Raw genomic sequence first — 23,497 nt, forward strand, 5'->3', positions numbered from 1 at the left:
CCCGGCCCGCCCGAACCGGCCCGCGCCGGACAGCACCGCCCTGCCCCGCCCTGCCCCGCCGGCGGGGCCCGACGCGGAGGCCGCCGGCGAGGGCCGCCCTCATGCCGGCGGCGGCGGGTGCCCTGCGCGGCTCGGGCGCCGCCGCGGAGCGCCCGGGCGGCCGCCGGTAGCGCCGCGCCGCCGAGCCGCGCCATGGAGCCCGGCGCGCCGCCCGACCTCCGCGACGTCGAGCTGAAGCTGGGGCGCAAAGTGCCCGAGAGCCTGGCGCGGCCGCTGCGCGGCGAGGAGCCCCCCGGCCGCCCCGCCGCCGCCGCCGGCCCCGCCGCCGACCGCCGCCGCGCCGCCGCCCTGGCGCGCCTGGAGGCCAAGCTGCACCTCCTGCGGCAGGACATGGTGAGTCGCGGGGGCGCCGGGCGGGCGGGGCCCGCCGAGCTGGGGCGGCCTCCGGGCGGCGAGTACCCGCGCGGGCTCCCGTAAGCGAGTAACAACTGATCGTAACTCGGCTGAGAGGGCTTTGGCTTTGCGGGGTCTGCGGTCTGCTGCAGGGCTGGGCTGTGCTCGCCTCACAGCGCCCGATTTGCCTGCTGTCACGAAGCAAATGCTTGTCCTTCCTGGTGTGCCACCGTCCCAAGAAACTAATTTTTGATGATGCCATAGGCTAGCCTCATTCTTAAAAAAAAAAAAAAAAAAAAAAAAAGAATACAACCACCAACAGGAAGACACTTTGCAGCAAGCCGATAGTGAGCAGTGGTTAGATGTGGCATGGCTAATGCGGCGTACCTCAGGTGTGCAAGCACAGCTGGCTTCCATTTTTATTAGCAAGTGTAACCACTGTGCAGGGCCTCAAAAGATGCTCTTTTGGAGCCGTTCTTTCCATAGTTCTTGCCACATAGCTTGCTTGAAAACAGTATGGAATCTGATCTTGTTCACATCAGGATTTTGCTGGCATCTTGTTGAGATGACTTATGCAACTATCTTGGACCTGTGCCACTTACAGCTAGGAAAGCAGCCCCATCCTGTGTGAACAAGTACAATACTGTACCATCAATCCCTCTGCATCCCAGTAGATATGCAAGCAGAAAGTGGCTGGGTTCAAAGGGTAAGTAATAAGCTGGCTAGTGGCAAAGGGAAATCACAAATGGATGTCCTGAGAATTAAGTGACCCTAATGTGACCTTGATCTGAAGAGGTCATTCACATGAACTTGTGCAATAGCAAATGTTAGGTATGCTTTAAGCAGTGCTCACAAATCCCAGCTTTCAGTGTGTTTTAGTGTAATGATCACTATGAAATTTCAGTTAACTCACTTTAACTTCATTTGTTAACTAAATTCCACGTTTTCAGGTTCCTTCATGTTTATTTTCTAAGCTTTAGTCTTGCTCAATCGTTGGAAAGTGACCTGTATGTAGTACATAACATAAAGGTGTTAGACACAGTGGAATGCAAAGGAAACAAGTGAGGTAACGAATGTCTAGACACAGGCCTACTTAGAGAAAGAAGTTATGAAGAGCCTTGCACTGATTACTTTCAAGCTGGTCTAGTCTTCACCTACTTTACGCTTGAAAAGTCAGTGTAATGATCTTCACTTTCCCTCTCACTGTCCTCAGGATGAACATCTTTCAGTCTTAACATTCTTGACTGCTTCTCTGCTTTGTTGCTTTAATCAGACTCGTTCTCTTTCACATCTAGACTCATCACTCATGCTATGCAATGGGAGGTCTGTTTAAATGTTCTCCCATTTGGCTTCTGTTCTGTGCATGCCGATTAAACTACTTCTCTAGTAACTGTTCTCTGTAAAAGATACAGGTACTCTGTCAACATCTTTTTTGTGCTGTCAGCTGTCTTCACTAATCCAAAGTTCAAAAGTGAATTATCTTGTGGTTCTCCTGCGCAATTTCTAGCATCATTAAAGGATTCTCCTCACTCCCAAGAGTCGTGGTGTTCTTAATGAATCGTTATGTTCTTAATCTGTTTCTTTCCCTTCTGCATTTTTTTTCTACAGCTTGATTCAATATAAGAGCAATACCTCTCTCTGAGGTTAAAATAGTGCTGTTTCTCTCCAACTGGAAGTCTAGCTATGTGGCTTGATTTAAAGGTGTTCTATGTAAGCTTCCTTTCCCTTCTCTGGCCAAAACAGATAAATTAATCTTCAGGTTTGAATTGTATTGTTATGAATGTGAAAATCCTGAATGTGAGGATCTGTTTTTTAGTCATACTGATCTCATTTTCTATGCATCGGTCTTAAAACATAGTCAAAACTTTTTATCCAGCTTCTTTTTATTTCACTTCTATTTGTAGCATATTTTTTTATGATTCTGATACATGTAAGCTTTGAGAGGGCTTGAATATGAAGAAAAATAGTTTATATCTGATTAAATAGTAAACAGATGCAAAAAAGGACAAAATGAGAAGTTCAGAAAACCACAGGCTTCTGTAGTTGCCCTGTGAGGCCAGCATTTGCAGCCTGTTCACTGAACTTCAGGTGAAAATGTCTGTCCTTTTTTTTTTTTTTTTTTTTTTTTTTATCTGATTGTTCCAAGCCTGAAGCAAGCTTTCTGTAAGCAACTGCAAAGCAACATTACTGAAGCTCTTTTCTAGTTGTCTATGCAAAACTGACAGTAGTTAGTATGCTAACACCTTGATCTGCGACTCTAATCAGTACTGTCTCCTTGTATTTTCATTTTTATTAATGAAGATACTTTGGGCAGAAATGGGTATCTTCTTTTTTTTTTTTTTTTTTTAACTTGGCTTCATACAAATTGTGCAATTATGCAGCTCAACTTTTCTTCCTACAACTAATGTTTGTCACTGTGACTGTACCGTCATTGACAATTTCAACTGAATCTGATAGAGATTTTATAGATAATTCATTAGTATTTTTGACCTGTTATTGCATTTAACCATAGTGATTCCAAAGCTCTAGACTCTGCTAAGGACATATTTTACTGTTAACTATGTTCCCTTATCTCATCCTAACTTCTTATCTGTTACAAGATACCTCTGTGCTCAATTGATACCATTTGTTCAGCTCCTCACAGTAAAGAATGAGGAAACCAATATGAATCCATGTATTTTCCATAGCTGAGAGCAGATACCAAGCCTTATCACAGGAAATAGGTCATCTTTCCAGTGAACAGAGTAAGTTCAATTTCACAGGAATGGAAGTAGGTAGAATTTTTGCTCACTTTGAAATGGAGGACTACTGAATTCTGTGACAATGCAGTTTGTCCTTTTGAATGTAATGAAGTTGTTCTGTTCTAGCCATGTAATATATGACAAACCAATGTGTAATGCTTAAGAACAAAGCCATGAACAAAGAACCAAGATGCCATGTGCTTGTACTTGGAAGAGCATGAACGGGATTACAGAAGTGATTACCTCCCGTGTGTCATCTGCTGCAGGAGAATAGTGAGAGATAAGCATACTATCATGCCGATCTTTGACTCAAATGATGCTTTTGACTGTGAGTTAAACTACCTGGCAGATGGGTGGTGGATGTGGGGAAACCCTGTATCTGCTTACTCAAAGCCTCAGGCTTACATCTTGCTGTCTAAGAGTACTGTTCCGTTTTCCCCAAGCCTGACTTTGCTCATAGTCACGTGCATCATATACAAAGGCCCATGGATTGTCTTTCTTCAGAGGTGTATCTACCTGGCCAGGCCTCTTTCACCTTCTCTACCTTCTATTTTTCCACTCAACCTATGGTGGGAAACTGTGCTGGAGCCTGAAAATGTTTGTAGTATAAGGTTATCAAGTAACAGGAGAAGCAAGCTGTGATTGCCAGTGGATCATATCACGGTGTTTTAGTCAACTTTGAGTGTGATGAATATGTTTTACTACCAGATACAAAATTTATCTTATCAGTAATGTTAAACTGTTCTGTCCTGTGGTATTTTAGATGTATTCATCCATTTTTTGATCAATAGCTTCTGATAGCTGCAGCATGCTTCTGGTGTATATTACTTGAGTTCAGTATTCAATACATGCACTACAACAGTTGCACACTGCAGTAAATAGCAATGATGTTCATTCTGAAGTCTGGACTGCTACTACATCTTAGGAAGTATCATTTCTTCTCAAGATCTATAACTAATCAAAGCAAGATTCTCCTTAACACTTGAAGGAAGGAGGAAAAAATTGTTAGAAAATGTTTTTTTTCTTTTAATCCATATTTTTCCCCAGTCAACTTTTTATTGCATCTCAAAAGCTAAAAGAAATAAACACAGTATAGTCTTTATGCATAATGAGTTATGTGCTTTGTCTAAGTGTTTCAGACAAAAAGACATATTGCATTTTGGAAGAGAAGGAAAGATAACAGTGTTGGAGCATTTGTCTTAACCATGTTGAAGCTTTCAAATGAGTTTTTGAATGAGAACGCTCTTGAGGATCAAGTAGTGTTAACAAGTTCGAACTGGCCAACTGAGCATTCTGAATACAGCAGTTCTTAGAGCAAGGTGATAACATGGAAACAATTCTATTGCTGAGAAGTTGAGTGTATAGCTAGAGCTATATAGACAAAGGTGTAGTAATTGCCCCTTTTCCCGTAGGAGTTCTGTTCTGTTTTGGTATAAGGTATAGATATTTTTGAAAGGCTAATTAATATGGAGTTCTGACAAAATAAAGCAGAAAAAAATAGAGCTTGTTAATGAACATATTTGCCCTTAATTCTAATCAGTACAAATGCTAGTTCTTCTTTTCCCCATTCCTGTTGGATATTTCTTAGCATGTAAATGAAGGAACAGGTTGGAGTAATTCTGTTTAAATTCACTTAGATACACAGTTAAGGTTCTGCCTGAAAAGAAGCTTTATAGAAAGTAAACAGCTGACTTGAAACATCTCTTTAACACTGGCTGTAAGCCCAGGTTGCTACATTCACTGTTCTGTAGGATAACATCAGCTGAGTTAATTGAAGCCAAGATCTGATTCAGTGTGTCTAGTCAACAGTGCAAAAGAGTGCATCAGATTATGGTTTTTTACTACCCGAATTGGAATTTTTACTTACACTTGATTGTAGATAAAATCTTAAATATAAAAGTACTAGTGGCTAAGCCTCAGGCTTGTGAAGAAGGGTTTGATTAAGCTTGATTCCTTGGTGAGGAATCATGGAATCAGTAAGGTTGGAAGGGACCTCTGGAGATCATCTAGTCCAACCTGCCTGCTCAGCAGGGTCACCTAGAGCATGTTAAACAGGGTTGCATCCAGGCAGGCCTAGTCACCCAATGAATCCTGAAAAAGAGGCTCCTCTTGGTGCTAGGAAAAAGGAATACAGCGAGGAATAAAGCGACCTTTTCCCAGGTCCTCCTGAAGTTCACTGAAAAAAGCTTGTAACCTTTGTTCTCACTTAAAAGGTTTTTTTTTTTTTTTTTTTTTTTTCCCACATGCTATTTGCATGGTGTAGTGGAAGAGCACACTATTTGCATGGTGTAGTGGAAGAGTTTGTAATCTTGTGATGTAATGCAGATCATGCAGTGCTATCCGGACATTCTGGTTAAAAATCGTGTAGATTAATCCCTAGAGAAAATGATCATATCTAGCAAGAAAAAAAATAGAAACTTAATTACAGTAACAGAACTTTGCCAAGCTTTTCCTCTTTTTAAGACTATCTTCAGAAGGATGGGGTGAACAAGCTTCATATATATTTAAACATATCCTTTGGCAAATATCACGCAGTGCCTTGGTAAAAGATCTAAATGCTTGAATATCTCCCTATTTGAAACAACACTTTCCTTTCTGTTTTTTTTTTTTTTTCAAGGGTAGGTGAAGGATTTGAGATACGGAATTTTTGTTTTAAAATCTGATTGTAGTCAATTTTGTGTTGAAAAGAAGCACTGTCTTATTGAAAGCTATATCCTATCTGCGCAGAGATCTGGTTTAACTGACTTAAACTGACTTTTCTGAAACTGATTAAAAACTTCCTGAGGAAATTTGCAGAAGGCCGTAGTTTTATGTTGATACTTGTAGTGAACTATAGTTAAAGAACCTTTGTGTATGAACTGTAAAACTTGAAATACACAATACAAAATGCATATGTTGACCAGAGGTGACTGGCCAACAACTGCACTGCTATCTTTTCATATTTTTTTTTTCCTAACAGTAAATGGTAGTAAAAGGAGTAAAAGGACCCAGGAAACTAAAGACCAATCAGCCTCACTCCATCTGTGGAAAGGCAATGGAAGATCTCATTCTGGATGTCATCTCCAAGCATATTGAGGAAAAGAAAATGGTCAGGAGTAGTCAGCATGTATTCACCAAGGGGAAATCAAGCTTAACCAATCCGATAGCCTTCTGTGATGGAGTGACTGGCTGGGTAGATGAGAAGGGAGCAGTGAATGTTTCCTGCCTTGACTTCTACAAGGCTTTTGATACTGTCTCCCATAACATCCTCCTAGGAAAGCTCAGGAAATGTGGGTTAGTTGACAGTACCAAACAGAGAGGAGTGGCTAATAGACTTGAGGGCTGTGCTGCCTTTTAGGGACCTGGACAGGCTGGAGAGCTGGGTGGAGAGAAACCTCATGAGGTTCAACAGGGCAAGTGCAGAGTCCTGCACCTAGGGTGAAATAACCCTAGGCACCAGTACAAGGTGGGGGCTGACCTGCTGGAAAGCAGCTCTGCAAAGAAGGACCTGGGAGTGCTGTTAGATGACAGATTGACTGTGAGCCAGCAATGTGCCCTTGTAGCCAAGAAGGCTGATGGTCTCTGGGGGTGCATTAGGAAGAGTGTTGCCAGCAGGTCGAGGGAGGTGATCCTGCCCCTCTCCTCAGCCCTGGGGAGACCGTATCTCGAGTACTGCATCCAGTTCTGGGCTCCCCAGTACAAAAGAGAGACATGGAGCTACTGGGGAGAGCCCAGGGTAGGGCTACAAAGATGATCAGAGGGCTGGAGCACCTGCCCTATGAGGAATGGCTGCGAGAGCTGGGCCTGTTCAGCCTGGGGAAGAGAAGCCTGAGGGGGGGGGTCTTCTCAGTGGTGTCCAGTGACAGGACAAGAGGCAATGGGCACAGACTGAACCACATGAAGTTCTGTCCGAATATGAGGAAGAACTTCTTTACTGTGAAGGTCACAGAGCAGGGGACCAGGTTGCCCAGAGAGGTTGTGGAGTCTCCTTCCCTGAAGATATTCAAAGCCCGCCTGGATGCGATCCTATCTAACATGCTGTAGGTGACCCTGCTTGTGCAGGGCCTTGATCTCCAGAGGTCCCTTCCAACCTCAATCATTCTGTGATCTGAAAAGCTAGTCTGCAGCATACCTGTGCAGTTAACTTCATAAGATACTTGACTGTAGTGGAAAAGTGTTCATTATAATCAACTGAAAGGGATTTCATTTTGTCTGTAAACTACTTCACATGTAAGTTTTGAATAAACAGGTAAAAGTTTTAACAAATCCAGAAGCAGACTTTAACGGTCAGTTATTTTTCAAGTATGTGTAATGTTCAGGCAGAGAGTCTCTGTGGCTTTCTATATGAGGATGAGCATGTGGAAGAAAGTATGGTTAAAGATGCCCCCCTCAGAGTTGTGCCAGAGGGGTTTTTCTTCCTTTTTTAAAAAGAAGTAAGAAGAGGACGCCATAAAATATAGAGTGAGTGAGTGTACACACACACACTTATGCCAGATGCTAAAGTTAACTTCTATGTTTTGTTAGTCAACGCAGCTTCTCCTAGAGCCTCCATAAGTACAGTGAGGAGAATGGCAGGCACAGCTATGCAACCCAGTATTTAGCAGTCTAATCCATCTTGTCACTCCTTGCCAACCTGGCAGTTCTTAATGCTTATGGCTTGTCAAGGGAACAATATGACACATTTGTTAATTAAAAAGAAACACAAACTAGCTAAGCAGCTATGGAAAGTTATCTGAATGTCACGTTTGCTGTGCTGTAAAATAAACTCCTTGCAATACTATATGGCCCTGCTGGGTGCTGTGCCAGGTGAAGTGGAAGTAATTAGTGCCAATAAAGCAGTGCTAAATTGCTGCTTGGCAGTTTCAAATTCTATAAACACCCTGCTGGTTTAATTTATAATTTTGTTCACTGTTATTAAATACCAGATGCGTTCATAACTAAAATGTTTCCAGAAGGAGAGTCATGTCACTACATCACTACTCTGTGCCCTCTCTTTATGAAGGAGATCTGCATCCAAGAATTATAATGTAACAAATGGGTTAAGTATTTCCAAGCGCCCATGTTTTGACCACATGATAGAAAAATAGAAGCAGAACTGTTCTTCCTTCTTTCCTATCTGCATTATGTATCTTTTTTCCATCTTCCTTCTATCTCCCAGTGATTTAAACAAATGTTCTGTTTGAAATGATTGAGTTGCTTTTTGTAACTAAGATATATTTTTTACAAGTCAGGGCATACGCTTGACACAAATAAGATATTGTTATTATTATCTTACTGTCTTTAAAGTGAGTGCTTGCTAGAAGACTTTTATGTAAGCAAAAGTAGAACCTGCGTCGGTTTTCTACCTGTATAGAAAATTAACAAAAGGAATAGTTATAGTCCATTCAGGGAGAAGACTGACAAATAGGTTTGGAGAAGTGCCTAGAGAGTATATGTTCTAAACACATCGCAAACTTTGATTTTATTTTCTAAGTTTGGCTACTAATAAGGACTGTTTTCTGTGTTAGACAAAGCCAAAAATGTTTAGATAAAAATGATAATGCAGTGCTTTTTGTGCAGTTTAGTACTGAAGAATGCTTTTGTTGATTAGGAAAATATTCTAAATAACAGAATTTGAGTGCATCTGAAAAAACAGGACAACTTTGGGAGTCCTTGTAAGTTTAGATTTGGACTGTGCTAGGCTTCACAAAACTATACAGGTAGAGAGGAGTACACAGTGCCTTCACAGAGCTACTTCAGCCACTGCAATCATTAATTAATTAGGTTAACCATATACCTTAGGAGGATTTTCCCTTGCACTGGAATATTTTCATCACAAGTGGTACACTGTGGCACGTTCAGTGTTAATGTGGTTTGTGGGAAAAAGCTCTTAAGTCCTGCAAGAGCAGAGGGGAAAGCCTCTCCAGAAGAGAAGACCAGCACTACTGAAATGCTGAAATAACGCTAATTTGGTTCAACATCAAATGCCAGTGGGCTGTACGCACCCTTGCTTCCCTAGTGCCTGGTGTTAGTTTTCTGGCACTGGAACAATGGAATAGAGTTGCAGCTGGTGTTTGCCCCCCAGGCAGACCATTAGGTACTAAGAACTGGTTGTGCATTCACCAGTGCAGAACGGGGGAAAAATAATTGTGACCCAGACAACAATATGATGTTTGGGCCTTTCTTTTTGCTTGGTTGTTTTTCTCCTCTGCTTTGTTTTTTGTATTCTGAAGTTTAATGACAGTATTACTTCAAAAGAATACTAATTAGCACTTCTAGGTTACAACCCCGCTTCTCTTGATCAGTGCAACTCTGCTATGGCCCAGATTTCCTTTCCTAGTTCTGGCTTGTCGCAGGTCACTCTGAATTCTGACAGAGGTCGTATTTGTCATTTCCTAGTCATCTTTGTGCAAGTCGTGCACCTTATTTCTGCTCCACAGCTGGTTTGCTAGCCAATATTTCCTTGATAGAAAGAATTAGTGACCATTTACCTTGATTGCTTCCGCTTCTACTCATACCACTGGAAACTGCTTAATAGTAGTGATTGATATTCTGTGGTGAACACAATAAAGCCACAGTGTCCCAATAGTCTGCTATAGAGAAATCTTTGCTAAGAGGTTTTTATATTAAAAGAACAATATGACAGGAGCAAAAGTGGTGTAGGAGAAGCTGAGATCTGCACCAAGTAGGATAGATTATGCTTATTAATCAGAGGAGGGATCAAATGTGAAAGGTCTGTTATAGAGTACCTGGTTTTGCTGTGGAAGCTTGTAGTTTGTGATTGATTACTGCTGCTGCCTTCTGTGTAGGATTTCTGTTTATTTAATTTTTAGTAAATACTTTTACTTTGCCTGGGTAATCATGTCTTTGTTACTTCCAGAGTGGATTACTTCAGTGTGTTCTGTAAGGGTCTGTATAAGAAAAATTCTCCAAACTGCAACTAGTATAGAATGCAGTAGCCAGTTCAGTTAGTCTTACTGGCCAAATTCAGTGTTTCAGCTTGTTTGAAATGGCACTAGCTTCCTGTCTGCGTCTACATTTTTAACCTTGCGATCCAAATGCAGTTTGGCTGCTAGTTGATTCTTTCTTAGTGGGTGAGTAGGGCTAAACTGTTTGTATGTATCTGGAAGTTTAGAAGAGTATTTTTGGCTGAAAGACTTGAAATAGGTAAGGTTCTTTTTATCTGAAAGATCTCAAATCTGCTAGTACATTCTGATTGACACAAAGCCTGTGTATGGATAGTAGCTTAACCATCCGGTGATTATACCAGTAGGGAGATCTAGATAAAGCTTTCATTAAAAAATAAAAACCCTCCTTCCCCATGAATCTGAAAATACTCAGCTTTTAATAGTCCCCACAGTTATTTTTGTTTTTTAAAAAAATCCTGTTTGATAAGATGTTGAATGTTTTCATTCGCTGAATTTGAAAACATTTTTTAGCACAGAAACATTTTCCTACCTTTTTTTCACAGAGAAAATAATGATCAGCGTATCGCTTTGTAACTCTCCGTTAAAGTGTTGCTAACAGGAAATATGAAAATAATAATTACAAAGTTGACTTGAACGTCCTTTTAATTCTTACTCAGTTAAACCTTCAATAAATAGGATGAATTTGCTGTTAGTAAAGATTAGATTGTTAGAAGTGTGTGTTTTTTTGTTTTTTTTTTTTAATCTAGCAGGCTCATCTCCAGGGCCACAGAATTATTACAAACAGAATTCCACTTTGAACTCTGGGGAGATTCAGACAATCATTTGAGCTTTTTGAATCTCATGTGTCTCTAGTGGTATTGTGAAACCAGACTTGAATTTTAAGAGTGTTCAGATTTGTCCCCAGTATTAACATTATCATATCTCTGTTCTGACATGAATAAAACAAGTGTCTCTTTTCCTTAAATTAAGAAGTTAAGATTCACTCTTTTCTAGGTAAAAACATTTTCACATTTTGGTTGTATCTGTAAGCCAATCCTGTGGTCTTTCACTTCAGTTTCATGCTTTTGAGCATACTTATGCAGTGTTAATATTTAAACCAATTAGGTTTAGAGGGATGAGCAAGGCTGGAGTCCTCATTCACCTAACCTAATTCACAAAAGAACAGGTATTTTCTCCAGTATTTCAGCATGCCTTTTTAAGAGCATGTTTAGGTCATGACAGACTTATGTAATGCAGCAAGTTAAGCCATATATATACATATATGTCTGTAGATACATATATATGTATATATAAATCCACTGAAATAAATCTAGATATGCTGTTAAGCCACAGTGATGCACAGTGTTGGTTGGGAAGCAATGTCCTGTGTTCTGACTCTACCCAAATACATTCTAACGATCTTTTGACGGACCAGCTACCATAATGGTTTTTGACATCAGTAGCCATTTCTTGCCACTGCATATTGACATAAGTGCTTCTAGTGGTATTATGTCTGTCAGTGCTTGTGGGTCCATATTATGGATTTTTCTGGACATTTTCACTTCTGTCATAGGAGATGCTTATAAGCTCAGATGTTCCTTCTAGAGCAGTGCTGTGTGATATTTAGGAATGTTTGTAAAAATACTGCATTAGAAGTTTTCTGCTCTTCTCAAACCACTACAGTTCCTCACCTTGCCCTTGAATGTTCATTCAACTGGGTTTTAAAATAACGGGTAGCTTCCCTTTATATTTACTCATCCTTTTGAGCTTGCATGTTCATCACTTGAATTCTGTGGTCTTTCAGTATTTTAAGAGCTAATTTAGCTTTTTTTTTTTTTTTTTTTTTTGGGGGGGGGGGGAATGAAGGAATAGGGACTTAATTAACTAGCCTTTATTCTTTCCCAGTACTTGGTGTTTGGTGTTTAGCAATGTTTCTGCTGATGGTAGCTATCCGCGGTATTTAAATCTAGGTATTTTTCTTACAGTGAAAATAAAATGATTTTTCCCCCTGAGAATTTTGTATTACACTTCAGCATACAGGATACCTCAAACAGTATAACCCTTAAAACCAAAATAAGCTTTTGGTACCCTACTGAGTGAATTATTTATCTTGGTCATCCAGGTACTGCTAGGTATTAGTGGAAATGGCAGACCGCCCACGTAGGCATGCCAGAAAAGGTCATGTAAATGCCAGGGCAAAAAAGTCTTGAGGTCCACCTTTTAATTACAGAAATAATACAGTTGCATATATTTGATGGTGTTGGTGTGTATTGTCTTGTCCAGTCTGAAGGGGATCAATTAACATGTTTATTGATAAATGTATGTTAATTAATACATTAAAACAGAGTGATGAAACAGAAAAGTGAATCACTAATATCATAATTTACTATACCAGAACATAACTATACTGATACAATTTTTTGTTCATATATTTGCAAAAAATGTTTGTAAAACCTCTTCATTAAAAGACTCCCTGCTCACTGAGTTAACTTGCTATCTCTTCACGTTGCTCTGCCCCGTGAGTATTTTGGAAGTGGCTCAGATTTCATCTACCCATTCCCTCATGCTAGTTAAGTGTTTGGTTTTGTGATTTTTCTAGGTGCTTTTTCTTTCTCTGGCATCAGGTAGAGTTCTGTTTACAGAAGGAAACTTTTAGTATTTTATGGTTTTTCCCCTTTGCTGTCTCTCCTTCCTAGTTAAACTCTGTTCACAAAGCTGTTATACTGTTACCAAGCTTCACAAAAGGACCTGTAGAAATACTTGTCACAAGCATTCAGCAGATGGTTGCTTTGGAAGTGCAGCAGATTGAAAAGACATCATGGTCAGGCTAGAGCCTTTCTTCAAACTAACAGGGTCAAGCAGGCAGACAAACTGAAAACTTAATGACTGCTCATTTTCAGCAGGGATTTAGGTGATTGTAGTGAATGGTGCCCAAAAATCTGCTATGAGGTTTTTAACTGATTTGGAGTCTTAGAGAGGAATGAGATGTTAAAAGGTAAAAATGAAAGCTACCTACAATAAATCCAGTTTCCCTCGCAGTGTATTCTTAAATCTTTTTTTCTACTACAAATAATCTCTTGTGCAAAAGAAGGCAAAAAGTAACTCAAGACTGCTTCTGTGACTTGCCAAAATGTTTTTATCATGAGTCATTATAGATATGCAGCTGAGAAAGGCCAACGTAATTTGCTCAAGAGATCAGCAAATTGCAACTGCAAATCAACTATAGATCCCATAAATGTAGCTTTTGTATGTGCTCCCTATTTCTTGGAAAATTATCATAACTTAAACACAAGAAATGGGAAATGTATCCCAACAATGCATTGTAATACAAACCTATGCTGAAAAGAAAATGAAGTGCAAAAAAGCTATTGATCTAGGTATTTTCCCCTATTGACTTAATTTACAGAAAGTGTCTGTTTTACATAAGTCAGTGTGAGGTAAATCACCCAGGACAGAAAGCCAGGGCATACTACCCCCATTAGTATCCCAGGTTACTACTCCCATTGTATATGCATATTAAGAAACTGATGAAACGAGAGTGCTCACAGTGTCAAGTTGATTTGATTAGGGTGAATTATTGCAAAGCATGATCTAATCTCAAGTCAGTCGACTCTGCAGTGGAGTGGATGCGGGGCATTCCCACTGTCAGTTGTGGTGTCACTGGTATGTAGATGATCCCTTCTAGCTAAGGACAGTTAATTCAGCTGAGTTCTTGCCCTCTGTCATACAAACACTCTGGCTTTTTGACAGGTGATGCTGAAGATTGTGTTCATGTTCAGAATTCAGAGTAGGCACTCTGCTTTTTTATCTTGATCCTGAAATATTGCTTGAAGTGGCTTGATTATTTATAGAAAACAATGCAAATGTTCTGATGGAATGGGACAATTTTGGAATAGGCAGTATGTTTACTCATGCACATGCTTATGTACTAATTAAACTAAGATGAGCTTATGCACAACCTATTCCCTTTACATTCTGCATCCCGTAGTTCGAAGGAGAAGAATTTTGACTCTTCTGTCATTTACAGGTTTGTTTACACAAGTGCAAAATGGGAGCAGAATGGTTTTTTTGTTTGTTTTTGTTTTTTTTTGTTTTTTTAACTCCATGGTGTTGAGTTACTGCTAGTCCATTAATGTTCAAGGGATGCTTTTCGTGCTTTGTGGTAGTTGCTTAATCAACAAAGAATATTTGTGTGACCATACTGATCCCTGTTATAAATAGTTAGCTCAGTGACTTCAGTAAAGTTACGCTTGCATTCACATGCTCCAGATTTGGTACTTGAAATCAGTTGCTTAAGATCTGTTTAGCCTGTGTGTATTCTGTCTGAGATCTGTTTGATGGTGAGTTTTGTATGCTGTTTGTAGCTGCTCACTAAGTTTTGATAAGATGAAATTTCCTCAAATAATTCCACATTTTCAATGACTAGGAAGTTTATTTTTTATTTTATTAATTTATTTTTTAATCAGTTTATTATAGTGCAACAAAGAAGGTTAAGGCCCATTTGGAATTAAGTCTGACAAGGGATGTCAAGGACAACAAGAAGGGCTTCTTCAAATGCATCAGTAGCAAGAGGAGGATTGGGGAAAATATGATCCCACTGTTGGATGGGGCAGGGACTCTGGTGACAAAAATACAGAGAAGGCAGAGTTACTGAATGCCTCCTTTTCAGTCTTCACTGCTAAGGGCAGCCCTCAAGAATCCCAGAGCCTGGAGATGGGAGAGAAAATCTGGAGAAAGGAAGACTATACTTTGGTTGAGGAGGATAGGATTAGAGATCTTCCAGGCAAGCTTGATGTTCACAGATCGATGGGCCCAGATGGGATACACCCATGGGTACTGAGGGAGCTGGCGAATTTTGTTGCCAGGCTGCTCTCCATCTTTGAAAGGTCATGGAGACCTGGAGAGGTGCCTGAGGACTGGAAGAAAGCCAGTGTCGCACCAGTCTTCAAAAAGGGCAAGAAGGAGGACCCAGGCTACTATAGGCCCCTCAGCCTCACCTCAGTCCCTGGAAAGGTGATGGCACAGCTCATTCTGGATGTCATCTCCAAGCACGTGGAGGAGAAGGTGATCAGGACTAGTCAGCATGGATTCACTAAGGGGAAGTCAAGCTTAACCAATCTTATAGCCTTCTATGATGGAATGACTGGCTGTGCAGATGAGGGGAGAGAGTGGATGTTGTGTACCTTGACTTCAGCAAGGCTTTTGACACTGTCTCCCATAACATCCTCCTAGGCAAGCTCAAGAAGTGTGGGTTAGATGAGTGGACAGTGAGGTGGATTGAGAAAGGCAGAGCTCAGAGGGTTGTCATCAGTCGCGCAGAGTCTAGATGGAGGCCAATGGCTAGTGGAGTTCCCCAGGGCTCAGTGCTGGCTCCCATTCTGTTCAACTTCATCAATGACCTGGATGAGGGGACAGAGTGCCTCCTCAGAAGGTTTGCTGATGATACCAAACAGAGAGGAGTGGCTGATACACCTGAGGGCTGTGCTGCCATTCAGAGAGACCTGGACAGGCTGGAGAGTTGGGCAGAGAGGAACCTCATGAGGTTCAACAAGGGCAAGTGCAGGATTCTGCACTTTAGGGAGAAATAACCCCATGCAGCAGTACAGGCTGGGGGCTGACCTGCTGGAGAGCAGCTCTTCAGAGAAGGACCTGGGAGTGCTGGTGGATGACACGTTGACCATGAGGCAGCAATGTGCCCTTGTGGCCAAGAAGGCTGATGGTCTCCTGGGATGCATTAGGAAGAGTGTTGCCAGCAGGTGGAGGGAGGTGATCCTGCTCCTCTCCTCAGCCCTGGGGAGGCCTCATCTCGAGTACTGCATCCAGTTCTGGGCTCCCCAGTACAAAAGAGAGACATGGAGCTACTGGGGAGAGTCCAGCGTAGGGCTACGAAGATGATCAGAGGGCTGGAGCACCTGCCCTGTGAGGAACGGCTGCGAGAGCTGGGCCTGTTCAGCCTGGGGAAGAGAAGCCTGAGGGGGGATCTTATCAATGTGTACAAGTACCTGAAGGGAGGGTGTCAAGGGGATGGGGACAAACTCTTTTCAGTTGTCCCAAGTGACAGGACAAGAGGCAACAGGCAGAAATTGAAGCACAGGAAGTTCTGCCTGACCGTGGGGGGGGGGAATTTCTTCCCTGTGAGAGTGACGGAGCCCTGGCACAGGTTGCCCAGAGAGGTTGTGGAGTCTCCTTCTCTGTAGTTCTTCAAGGCCTGCCTGTATGCAACCCTGTCTAACATGCTCCAGGTGACCACTGCTTGAGCAGGGAGGTTGAACTAGATGATCTCCAGAGGTCCCTTCCAACCTTATGCATTCTGTGATTCTGTGACTATTTTATTTTTCACATTTGCATCTCTCTCCTTGTAAAGAAATTTTAGTTATTTTTAAATTGATATTCAGTGTTTGTAGTAGGAAAAGTGATACAGGAAAAAAGTGGAGTAAACTTAGATTCTTCAGAAATGTACTTCTCACAATTCAAAACAAATTATATTGCATATTGTTTGTTAAAAATGTTTTGTTACATCTGTGATGAATTCATGGAATTCATTATTCTGTGGAAAACTGCTAATCTGCCTTTAAAACAATAGAATGGGGAGACAGAAATAGGTGAGTGACTGTAAAGCTGAATAACACTGAGTAATATGGGAAATAGAAGAAATAGCATGAGAAAGTGGAAAATTGTCTGACACACCCTAGAGAACGGAAAATGTCAGTAACACTAAAGCTTCTAAACTGTGTTAGTCACACAGGCTTGTTTGGCATGGAAAGACTGAGTTTGTGTGAAATTGGAAAATAATCAGTACAGGTGGGTACAGTAGCGTTTAGATACAGATATAACTGGCTGCAATACCCAATTCATCTAACCTGTAAGTGCTCTTTCCCTTCTGCTCATGCTCTGCACCTCTGAGTTGCTCTCTGTGAGACACATTTTGCTACTGCATCTTTCCAACTTCTGGTTGTTGTGGAATACCTGTCTAAAATTAAAGCGCTTCAGAAATGCGGGTCCCGCACTAACCAGCCCTACATAGGTGTTGGGATTCTTTCCTGATATCCCAGTGTGGATGTCCCCTATGGATACTATGCAGTGTATCCTGTCTGAGCTAAATAAGTCACTCCTTGAATCCATTAGACTGTAAATATGTTTCCTGTCCCAGTAACTTACTTCACTTGCTCTGGCTAAATGATTTGTCGTGAAGGAAATATTTTCTTACACAGGTTTGTTCATTTCCTTTCCTTTTACTATTGAGCATGTTACATCACACACATACAGGTGCTGAGGAAAAAAATGAAACTAGTATCTTTTATATAAACATAGGAATATCTTTTCCACAGGCCACATTTTATAGTTACCATTAATATCCTTGTAGATTTCCTGTAGTTAAGAAAAAGAAATCATGTGATCCTAGGAATCTAAAAGAAGGCAAGCTGGAAAAGGAAACTAGTGTTGCAGACATTTTTGACAGATTAAAAGGTTATAATGAGTGGAATTTTTTAGCTCTGTCACTTTTGGAGGGGAAGAGGACCCACTGTCTTTTAAGATATTTGGAAATTATGTCTTCAGAATATAGAGTAAGAAGACACAAGCCTGTTTTGCCCGTAGTCTGAACAGATAAAGTACAACTTTGATCCGAAAGGAAAGTGACCAGAGTAGGACAACTCTATCAGCTGTTTGGGGTGACTATCAGGAAGTGATAATTGCCTTTAACTGCTCTAGTCATTATCCATCTTGAATAAAACTTTTAACCTAATCAAGACCTTTTTGAAAAGGTTTTGCATGTAGCAATAATGTGAAATACCTCTGTGTATGTTAGTACACGTGTGTGTGTGTGTGTAAATTGTGTTATAGTGTCACGTGATGACTTGAGTATAGAGTGATGGTATTGCAGCGGTGATTATGGAAGACTATAAGCAAGGCTTATGGAGGTATGGGTAGAAACATGTTGTTAGAACAGCTAATATAAGAGGGGGAAGGGAGAGAGGCATTAAGAAACTTTTAGGCCAGCCATCCCCTCCGGATTGAAGATTTCATGGTGCTTGAAAACTAACCTGTTTTGTACTGCTACGCTACCAAACTGCATTGCTCCAAAGAAAGATTCTTGCTCCCACTACAGTTTTTTATTATTCCTCTTGCTGTGACTATCTGCTTACTTTAAGATGCTTAGTGGGGGTCTGCACTGCTGTGACTGCACAAACTAAAAGCTGCAGCCTATAAGGTTAGCCTTTAATCAGAATTTTTTTCTGTTCCATCAAAACTACTTTCCACTGTATGAGACAAGTTTGTGCTGAGAACTGATACATACTCATACATACCTTCCCTATAGTGATGCTGTTCTCTATTTTTAACTCAAAGCAGCTGCAAAAACTGTTTTGAAATTTCTATATTAGACATGAATCATTTATTTCCGAAATGCACCTGTTACTGTGCACAACAAATGGAGCTGTCAAAAATGATGAGCTTATATTGTGTTTAGTCAGTTTAACTGGATCATCTTCCCCAACTGTTACTGGCTGCAGCTACACAAGTGAGCAGACATTAATGTCATTGTCTCTGGAATGAAGTAGATAAGAGGCAAGAAATGCCATAGTAACATTTTTATGTTATCAAGCAGATGAAGTCAGCCTTCTTAAAGAAAGATGACACTCGGTGGGCCACTTTTTAATGTTTGCTTTAGGAAAATCACACTCTCTGTAAGACAGACTTGTGACTAAATGGTAGCTGGAAGGAGGAGAACTCAAGTCATCAGGAATGCAAAGAATTATTCGTAATAAGGCTGTTCTTCACAACTTCTGAAGCTGTGGGAGTATTTAGAGTAAGAAATGGTTTCCTGTGAACTGACTCTGAAATACATGAGTTGTCCACTTTGTCTAAAAGTGATTGCTTCATTAGTGGCTTGTTGGTGCTATCTCTGTTAAGCATATTCTTGATCAGCCTTTTGGGAAATTGCATTTCCCAAACTTGCACATACTGAAGTTGCTGAAGTCTATAGTTACAATTGAGAAGTGGGGTAATTTGCTGCTGTCACAGTAGCAGTCTAGTTGCTCAGCAAATGGTATAGAGTGATTAATGGGTAGGAGTGGAAGGTGAGGCTTGAGCAGGAGTGTTGGGAAATGGTCAATGCATTTTTCAAAATTTCAGATCTGAAACAATAGTAGTTTGTCAGGTTTATTAAAACTATGAATGGTAATGCTGTTTCGCACAGTACTGAACCAGCTAAGTTAAATCCTGTGATACTGAAATGAGGATGATTTCGGGGACTAGAGGAGGAGATTAGAAATGTGTAAGAGAAACAGTCTGGTACTAGCAAAGCTTGAAATATCTTCTAAACTATCTAACAAACAAAATAATTATTTAATATCTGTGTCAGGTGTGCATAATTCAGGGTATTGAGAAGAATTTGGCATTAAAGTATGGAAAGATCCATGTTCAAATAGTACTCTTGGCAAAACCGGATAGAGCACTTGCTTGCTCAGAATGCAGATTTCATTCCAGTCCATTGTGAACGAACAGCACAGATGCTGTATTTCCGATTAGTACTTATGGACAGGAAAAATAACATAAAATGTCCATTGTGTGGCATAACAGATCTTATTTACTTTCTCCTTTATTTCTCAGTTGACTGAAAAAACTAAATTTTTGATACTGTCTTGTCTTTTTCTTTGGAATTAATAGTCTGAAAGACATTAGTCTCCTATGGAAAAAAGCATTTGATAAGTCTATGTATCAGACATTGTGGCGCACAGATTTTTGTAGAGAAATGCATTTAAATTGTGTAAGTGAAAGTATTTTCTAAATACGGATAGTAAGTCAGTTCAATTAGCGTGACAACTCCATATTCTTGATTACTGCAATTAAGGGACGTCAGAATATGTGACAATGTCACAAGTAACATGCTATACATAATTTCTCCATGAGCTGTTCATTTGAAATAAATGGGACCTTTTCCCAGTGGTTTTAAACATGCATGTACAATATTGTTGCTACGCCAAAATTATTCATCTAGGTCTAGAAGAGTGTCTGTTGTCATGTCAAACTCTTAGTTCTGAGGTGCTATCAAAAAGGGCTGCAGACTTGATTAAGTCAAACTAGCATTATTTCGTCAGGATTCAGTTCAGATACACTTGTATGTACGACTAGACAGCTTTCAAAGAACTGCTAACTGTTTCACAAGTTTGCATTATTGTTGGAAGTAGCTTCTTGCTGGCTGCAGCTGACCATGTGGATAAACCTTGAATCATCTTCAGTTTCTCTGATTACCTTTTCAGTATTTTCACTTGTTTCATGTGGTAAACAGGAAGTCCTCAAAATTTCTTTGCCAGCAATCACCCTGGGTTTCTGGGTGAAAATCAACAAATAAAATGCTTAGTCTTTACCTTTGTGTATAATCTCACTGAATAAAACAGTACCCTGTTAAGTTAGTCTAACTAAAACTGTTCACTTAGCTATTTTTATAAAATGCAGCTCTGTAACAGTCTTCCGTGCCTTACCATAAAAACTTCTTTCTATGTGCATCAACCAGCACAGTTAAGTTGCAACATTATACTTACTGTGCATTTTTACTCAGTTATGTCTTTCTAATAGCCAGTCTTTGTTATCTATAACAAGTTTTTGACCATGAAATCATAACCTCCATCTGACTGGAGTTTATATTTGAAATTTATAATTCCAATCAATTGATATTTATATTTTAACTCTCATATATACTGCAACTTGCAACACAAACTTGGGTGTAGTGTGAACAAGTGTTAAAGTGCTGCGAGCCTTTTCCTAAATCATGCATTCTGAAAACTTTGCATTACTCAAGTAGCTGTAATAAGGAGAATTTGGAGTGAATGCTGCCTGAATCTGCTAAATAACTGACAGTAATTATAAGCAAAGCAAGCTTGTATCTTGTTTCTCTGCATAGTAAAAGGCTACTCCAAAGAGTGGTAATAGCACATTTTTCCATCCAATAGCATTGTACTAATATGTGCACAAGTCTTATAGTTGACTGGTATAAAATAAGTACAATATTAATGATGCATGTAGTCTGATCAGATCCCCACTTGAACTTTACTGAAAGTATAATATAAGAAAATATTTTTCTAACTATTTGAATAGATTTGCTCTAGATGTGGAAAGTACCCTTTTTAAACTCCTCAGTTGCGTTCAGCATACTATTTAAAGTTTGATTTTAAAAGAATGAGTAACATTTTTAATCACTTCTGCCTTGTAGGTTAATCTCCGAGCCACAGATGTCAAGCTTATGCGCCAGCTACTCGTCATCAATGAAAGTATTGAGTCAATCAAGTGGATGATTGAAGAGAAGGCTATTGCCAGCAGAGGTAGCAGTCTGAGTGGTAGCCTGTGCAGCTTGCTGGAAAGTCAGGACACATCTCTCCAGGGCAGCTGCAACAGTTTACAAGACTGTAGTGATGGACTAGATGGAATATCAGTGGGGAGTTACTTGGACACGTTAGTGGATGATGTACCTGGTCACAAAACCCCCTCAGATATTGACCAATTCAGTGATTCTTCTATTCTAGAGGACTCACAACCCCTGCATAAGCATCCTAAAATTGAGTCTGATGAGTACTACTGTTTTGGTTAAAAAAAAAAAAAAAAAAAAGTTCCAGTGGGACACATGTGCACTTGTATTTATCTTTTTTTTCTTTGCTGCTATTTTATTTCATGTGCAAAAAGCCCAAACTTCTCTTGCAAGAAAAACATACTTCAATTCCATTTTAGAACTTTCCTGTTCCTCCTAACACATTTTCTCCTAGATGAGTTCTCTTCTCCTCCTCCACTTTTTTCTTAATTTATTGTTGCAATTTTTCTTATTTTGTTTTAATTTTTTATAATGCTGTATTTACAAGTTTTTAAAAGTGGTGAAGGAAAAGCTTTAGTTTTAAAATGAAACATTGTGGAATGAGCGTGTTAATTTTGTACTGGTTGGCAATAAAATGTCTTCTGATAACCATATGTTGTGGTAAATTTTCTTGACTACCACATTTTGCCTTTCCAAAGACACTGTTGTTACTCAGCCTTAGGTCTGAATCTTGACCTGCAAAATCATACTGCCTTTTGTAAACAATGATATTTGATCCATTTAAGCTGTTTTCACTTGGAGTAAAAACTTTTCCAAACTTTTCTGTGTAGAGTTTTTCTTCATGGATGGTCTTACATACTTGTCCTTTTATGACCTTAAACTTAAATTTTTTAAGTTTAGTTTTACTGATGTCCTGAAGTGGTGAGTACCAAGTACTCCAAGAAGCTCTGCAGGAGTGTGCTTCATGTCTGCTTACTACCTTGCATCTTCATTGAACTTGCTGCCTTATTGGCACAGTGCGTATCTGGAAAAAAAAGAGGACAGCATTCCATATTCAGAATATCAAATTCTAATAGTTTGGATTCTAGGCCAAAAATCCCTGGCAGACTTATTTTTTAAAAAAATAATTTAAACTCTTGACATTTTTTTTGTCTTGAAACTTTGGGGACATTAACTGGACATAGTGAAACATTTTGCAGTAAGTGTCTTGATAGAGAACATGCTCTGTTTTATTTTTGTTACATGGACATAAATATTTTCCTTCACAAGCTTATTTAATAATTGTATGTTTGATAGAAAAAAAACAAAGAGAAAATGTTCCCTTGCTGTCTGCTTGCTATTTTACAAATAGGAGCTTATTTTAACCTTCTAATGGTGCAGTTCTAAACTACTGCTAGATAAAGCATGTGAAGAATCATAAGAACAACCTAGAAGGAAAATAGAAACAAATACTTTCTGCAAAATCTCTGGCTCTTGAAACTGCTCTGGCTGATACTTTTATGCAGAATATTAAGAGGCAGATATTTGTTTAAATTCCTTCAGAGTCACAGTGAAACAAGATTTTGTCCTTACACAGCTTAGAAAAAGAATGAAAGAAGCATTACTGATTTGGCCTTTCATGAACAAATTAATGAATGTGAATTTCTAGCTTACAGATGGTATAGAGATGTTGATCTTAGTTTCAGATCGTGTATGTACTCTTATTCCCAAAAAAGCCATAAAAGAAATCACAGAAAAAATGAATGTTTTATTATTTAAATAGTTTCCCCATTTGAAGTAGCTTTTATACGCTCTAAAGAAATAAAGTCATTACATGTAGCAGTCAAAGTATGACTGATTTTGAGATACAGTAATGTTCAAGCCAGGCTCTACTTTTCCATGCAGTGTTTCCATGAGGCTGTCTTACACAGTCTCAATCAAGAAGAAGTGGAAAAAGGATAAAGAGAAATTGAAAATAGCAATTTATGCCTTGGAAATTGTGCCATTATTCTTAATACATCCTTATTTGTAAGTTAAAATTCAGCAAGACAAATCGAAAAATAAGGCAGATATATCTTACTTAGGCTATTACCACTTTAGTTAAATAGAAATAGTAAGGGAAATGCTTTCCTAATCATACAGTTGTTTGTGCTTTTTTCCTCTTTATCTCACGTCTAGGCCTGCCAGCAGTACTTAAACTTACCTTCTTGTGTTCT

General features: G+C 39.7%; 1 protein-coding gene across 1 annotated transcript; it reads left to right on the forward strand.

The window, feature by feature from the left end:
• The first annotated feature begins 161 nt into the window (after positions 1-161).
• LURAP1L (leucine rich adaptor protein 1 like) lies at positions 162-21,955 on the forward strand. Its single transcript, XM_062599885.1, has 2 exons — positions 162-393; positions 21,210-21,955. Exons 1-2 carry the CDS (start codon positions 193-195, stop codon positions 21,582-21,584), a joined length of 576 nt encoding a protein of 191 aa, XP_062455869.1. The 5' UTR covers positions 162-192; the 3' UTR covers positions 21,585-21,955.
• Positions 21,956-23,497: the final 1,542 nt, after the last annotated feature.

This window comes from Rhea pennata, chromosome Z (genome assembly GCF_028389875.1).
Source record: "Rhea pennata isolate bPtePen1 chromosome Z, bPtePen1.pri, whole genome shotgun sequence".
Lineage (NCBI taxonomy): Eukaryota > Metazoa > Chordata > Aves > Rheiformes > Rheidae > Rhea > Rhea pennata.